At 41.7% G+C, this 6,000-nt stretch overlaps 1 protein-coding gene across 7 annotated transcripts in view; it reads left to right on the top strand.

The window, feature by feature from the left end:
* The window catches only part of mapk8ip1b (mitogen-activated protein kinase 8 interacting protein 1b), a 150,414-nt gene that overhangs the window by 107,400 nt on the left and 37,014 nt on the right, over positions 1-6,000 (top strand). For all 7 annotated transcript variants that reach the window (XM_043705588.1, XM_043705587.1, XM_043705586.1 and 4 more), the window contains one exon: positions 4,828-4,909. In XM_043705588.1, the coding sequence (XP_043561523.1) occupies positions 4,828-4,909 (82 nt within the window). The remainder of the gene's footprint in view (positions 1-4,827; positions 4,910-6,000) is intronic.

Here is a 6,000-nt window from a genome sequence, read left to right as displayed (position 1 = left end):
GCCTTTGTGTGGAGCCACAGAAAATGGGGGAGATACTAAACGAGTATTTTGCATCAGTATTTATTGTGGAAAAGGATATGGAAGATATAGAATGTAGCGAAATAGATGGTGACACCTTGAAAAATGTCCATATTACAGAGGAGGAAGTGCTGGATGCCTTGAAATGGGTAAAGGTGGATAAATCCCCAGGACCTGATCAGGTGTACCCAAGAACTCTGGATAACTAGAGAAGTGATTGCTAGGCCTCTTGCTGAGGTATTTGTATCATTGATAGTCACAGGTGAGGTGCCGGAAGACTGGAGGTGGCTAATGTGGTGCCACTGTTTAAGAAGGGTGGTAAGGACAAGCTGGGGAACTGTAGATCAGTGAGCCTGATGTCGGTGGTGGACAAGTTGTTGAGAGAATCCTGAGGGACAGGATGTACATGTATTTGGAAAGGCAAGGACTGATCAGGGATAGTCAACATGGCTTTGTGCGTGGGAAATCATGTCTACAAACTTGATTGAATTTTTGAGCAAGTAACAAAGAGGATTGATGAGGGCAAAGCGGTAGATGTGATGTATATGGACTTCAGTAAGGTGTTCCCCATGGGAGACTGGTTAACAAGGTTAGATCTCACTGAATACAGGGAGAACTAGCCATTTGGATACAGAACTAGGCTCAAAGGTAAAAGACAGAGGGTGGTGGTGGAGGGTTGTTTTTCAGACTGGAGGCCTGTGACCAGTGGAGTGCCACAAGGATCGGTGCTGGGTCTTCTACTTTGTGTCATTTACATAAATGATTTGGGTGTGAGCACAAGAGGTACAGTGAATAAGTTTGCAGATGACACCAAAATTGGAGGTGTATTGGACAGTGAAGAGGGTTACCTCCAATTACAACAGGATCTTGAGCTGATGGGCCAATGGACTGAGAAGTGGCAGATGGAGTTTAATTCAGATAAATGAGAGGCGCTGCATTTTGAGAAAGCAAATCTTAGCAGGACTTCTACACTCACTGGTAAGGTCCTAGGGAGTGTTGCTGAACAAAGAGACCTTGGAGTGCAGGTTGATAGCTCCTTGAAAGTGGAGTCGCAGGTAGATAGGATAGTGAAGAAGGCATTTGGTATGCTTTCCTTTATTGGTCAGAGTATTGAGTACAGGAGTTGGGAGGTCATGTTGCGGCAGGATATTGGTTAGGCCACTGTTGGAATATTGCGTGCAATTCTGGTCTCCTTCCTATCGGAAAGATGTTGTGAAACTTGAAAGGGTTCAGAAAAGATTTACAAGGATGTTGCCAGGGTTGGAGGATTTGAGCTATAGGGAGAGGCTGATCATGCTGGGGCTGTTTTCCCTGAAGTGTCAGAGGCTGAGGGGTGACCTTCTAGACGTTTACAAAATTGAGGGGCATGGATAGGGTAAATAGGCAAAGTCTCTTCCCAGGGGTCAGGGAGTCCAGAGCTAGAGGGCATAGGTTTAGGGTGAGAGGGAAATATATAAAAGAGACCTAAGGGGCAATGTTTTCACACAGACGGTGGTACGTAAATGGAATGAGCTGCCAGAGGAAGTGGTAGAGGCTGGTACAATTGCAGCATTGAAGAGGCATTTGGATGGGTATATGAATAGGAAGGTTTTGGAGGGATATGGACTGGGTGCTGGCAGGTGGGACTAGATTGGGTTGGAATATCTGGTCGGCTTGGATGGGTTGGACCAAAAGTCTGTTTCCATGCTGTACATCTCTATGACTCTGACTCTATGAAATTAGGTGCTTGTGAATCAGTTGGTATTGTTTCAAAGCTGCACTTCCAGCACATCAATATTGAATCACTTTACATCCAGGCTTACTCCCCTTCAAGTTATATATTCTTAAGTTAATCCTTCAGTTGAGTAGGCCCTAACCTCAAGGCATCATAGTATTAAACAATCTGCAAACTTGTTTAACTCTGTGCACAGTTGAGGTCTGCAAAAAAGTAGACATCACAAGACTTGTGGAGCTCCCTGCAATTTCTCAATTATTTCTTTATCACTCCTTGCCAATTGGTGAGGGCGCATTAGCCATTTGATTTCATAAGGTCCAAACATTGTGGAAGGCATGCATTTTAATGAAATTATCATTTAGTTTAAATTTCTTCAACTCTTTATTTGAATATGTAATGCTATAAACATTTGAAGTCATGATTAAAGGAATAAAACACAACTATAGTGTCTTGCATGGTTTATTGACGCTCCAAAGCACTACTTGGTCACTGAAGCACTACTTGAAATTTGGTCACTGTTACTACGTAGGGAATACATAGCCTCTTTTATTATCACTATCACCCCATAGTGAATATTTTAGAATATCAAAAAAAATTACCAAAGATTGCATTAGCAGGGAACTAGTAAATCTAAATAAATTAGGGTTATGAAATGAATACACCCAAGCAGAAATTAAGTATTACAGATGTGTCTCCAAAGACTACAAGGAAATTTGAGTCAAAGATGCAAAGTACCAGGCTAATGTTGTTAAAGAGCAAGACCATCCTAGATTTTTGTTTTTGTCTCCCCTCATTCCCAGGTTTTTGAAATAATCACTTTCAACTTGGAAAATGAGCTCTTTTGCTTAATTCAGAATTGCCATACTGAATGCTGGGAGGCGGCTTAAACTGGTCTCATATTAGACCAAATTGGACACTCTAGTTAACTGTGAATGTGGCCTCATTGAAATACTTATCCCACATACATTGGCTATCTGGTTAATTGGATCCTCACTCTTTACAGAATGCATATTATTAGTGCTTTTGGTATATAGTGGCAGCACTGTTACAGATAGTGGCCACATGTTGGGAAAGGCAATGCAAAATGCCAAGGCTACAATTTGAAGCAATGACTTTCCTTCTAATCGCTTCCGGCCATTCACCAAGGGCCAGATGTTGGCAGTCTGACGTGAAGTGGCAAGCATTGCTGGGTAGCTAGTCACTGCAGAAATCTTTAGGCTTTGCTGAACTGGGACTGAACAAATTATTTCAAGCCAGTTTAATTCAGATTGACTGGAAAAATGATTGGAAGGGACATCCCTGCAGTTGATTTAATAAACAACATTGCTGCCTACGAATTTGCAATTTCAAGACCAAACCGTACTTCAAACAGGATGGCTATATCTGCTATAAGATTCCAAGTGAGGAAAGATTTAAAACAAAAGTCTGCATTTATTAACCTAGCCATTTAGTTGATTAGAAGCACTGTAATGATCACCATTCCCTTCTGCCTAAATGGAGCATTTGCTTCTCATTTGATGTCACAGGCATATGATGCTTTAGTATGCATTGTTCAGAGCTTATGCTCCCTGGAGCAAGAGGAGGATTTGGCAAAGATCATCTCTCATCACTAATAAGATCTGACTCGGATAGCAAGTACTCTATTTGATTGGAGTTCAGCAACAGAATTTTGAAGTATTAAGCCAGCAATTGTTGCAAAAGAGAATTCTGAACGCATGTTGCAATTCGGTTTTAGCCAAGAAGCCTATTGTGTTGCAGTGAATAGTCTAAGATTGTAACCGTGTTTGTTTGGCTAGACAGCCAGGAACTTGTACAGTGCTTTAAACATAGTTTTTAAAAAAAAGTCCAAAATGCATTTCACAATCAAAGTTTTTTGAAAAAAAAAAGTTGAACCACGCCAAGCATTATTAGGCAAGGTAGCCATAAGCTTGGTCCATGAAGTAGGTCTTAAGGAACACCTTGAAGGGCATAAGAGAGGGTGATCGAGACAGAGGGAATTTGGGGCCTAGGCAAAGACACAGCAGAAATCGGATGCTCAAGACACCAGAACATAATGAGCGTAGATATTTTGGATGGTTGTGGGGCTGGAAGAGATTATAGTGCAAAGACTTGAATGGATTTGAAAACCAGAATGAAGTTTTGAAACCAATGTGTAGATTGTGGGAGGCCAGCAGTGGTGCATTGGAATAGTCTAATCTAGTGTTTACAATGAGCATGAACTGGCACCAACAGTAGATGAGACAGATGAGAAGTCTGACAGGGTTACAATGTGTAAATGGATCATCTTATTTCATAGAGGTTTTTCACTTGTGGGATAGGTTCAAAATTAAGGGCCATAACTATACAATAGTAATCAATCCAATAGGGAATTCAGGAGGAATCCCTTGCTGTAGGGAGTGGATGAAATGTGAAATTCATCCCCACGTGCAATGCTTGAGGTGGTTGAGTAAAATTTAAAAGGTAACTCAATATTGCATGAGGGAGAGGGAAAAGAGTTGACAGATATATCAATAGCTTTGGATGGAGGAGGATGGAAGGAGACTCTGGGAAAGCATAAGGAGTGACAAAGCAGCTAAGCTAAATGGCCTATTTGAGATGTGAACACTGTACTTGGGAGAGCTGTAAAATCGGCTGCAAACTCTCCATCACATGCTTTATACTTGCACTCAAAGCCAAGATCTGTGACAGTGTAAGGAATGAATGGGATCAGGCTGACTATTCACGCTAGAAGCCTCTATTCATTGCACTATTGTTACTAAAGGTCAAGTTAATAAGAGTCACTTTTGACTTCTGTTGAAGAACTGAATGATATTAACCTTGTCACCAATTGATGTACCCGATTGAAGAATATGATGAGAGAACAAGAGAGAGGTTTAACAGGCAGTGTAGCTTATTTACCCAGATCTGCACTACTGCCCACAGTCTTGGGTTTTTTTTTTACCTTTATGGTGTCTCAGTCATTCAAAAGCAGGAGAATTATATTAAATAATCTCTGCAACTTCTTGAAAATATGTTGCATGGCCCATTGTGTGCTGCCCAGCTTGGTGAGACTGTTGCCATCTGCATCTAATATCCTTTGTTTACCTGTATTACAGGATACGCTGAACAACAACTCATTTGGTAAAAAGTACAGCTGGCAAGAAAAGGTCTCCCAATCATCATCCCCACTCAAAACAGGTATGTGTTCCTGCACTGAGCCAAGCCCTGATATGTTTGTTTTGACACAAACTTTAAGAGCAGCATTTATTAACTCCGTTCTTAAACCATCCGATTTGCTGAGTGAGCTCTAAGGGTGTGAATTGCACAGGGATGTTTTTTAAAAAGAGAAACAACATGAATGTTGGGTTGTGATTTGAAACAGACTCTTGCATTGTATTGCCCCCTTAACATGGTAAAATATTGAAGATGCTTCACTGGAGAGTTATCAGACAAGAATTTGGCTCTGAGCCAGATCAGGTGATATCATGAGACATGACCCAAAGCTTGGTGAAAAAAGTTTGTTTTTAAAGGAAGGTCTCAAAGGACAAAGGCATGTAAAACAACAGAATGATTTAGGAAGGGTATGCTTGAGTTTAGGATCTGTGCAGCTGCAATTAAAGTTGCCAATGATGGGGTGAAAATTAAAGGGATGTGTGCGACACCAGAATTGGCAGGGTGGCATTGGCAAAATCGGTATGTAAGGTTGGAGGAGGTCACAAGGATAGGGAAGGGGTGAGCAGATAGATGGGAACTCCGCCATCTGCAAGTTTCCCTCCAAACCCCCACTCCCCATCCTGGCAATATGTTGTCATTCCTTCACTGTTGCTGAGTCAAAATCTTGGAATCCTCCCTAATGGCATTGTCGGTCTACCTTCAAAATGTGGACTCTAGATATTCAAGAAGGTAGCTCACTACCATCTTAAGGGCAACTAGGGTTTGATAACTGCTGGCCAGCCAGCTATGCCCATGTCCTGCGAATGAACAAACAAAGGACATTGAAGGATTTGAATGTGAGGATAAGAATTTTAAATTTGAGGTGATGTCAGTCACTGAACTCTGAGGTGTTAGCTGAATGGGACTTGGTAGCCCTGGCTGAGTGGGGATAGACTCTGGAGCTGGATTCTGCAGGACTGAGTACAGAAGCAGAGTAAGGAGGTCCATCTTTGTATTTCTGCCTGTCAGAGAGCTTCAGAAATTTTCCTGCATTGCTCTTCTCTCCCACAGGAGAGTTTGTGACTTTAGATTGTCCCACTGCATTGACATGGGAATATGAGACCAAGGAAACCAGA

This window comes from Chiloscyllium plagiosum, chromosome 16, assembly GCF_004010195.1.
Source record: "Chiloscyllium plagiosum isolate BGI_BamShark_2017 chromosome 16, ASM401019v2, whole genome shotgun sequence".
In the NCBI taxonomy this organism is placed as follows: domain Eukaryota; kingdom Metazoa; phylum Chordata; class Chondrichthyes; order Orectolobiformes; family Hemiscylliidae; genus Chiloscyllium; species Chiloscyllium plagiosum.
Note: the sequence above shows the minus strand (reverse complement) of the source record. Positions and strands in the feature narration are given on the sequence as shown.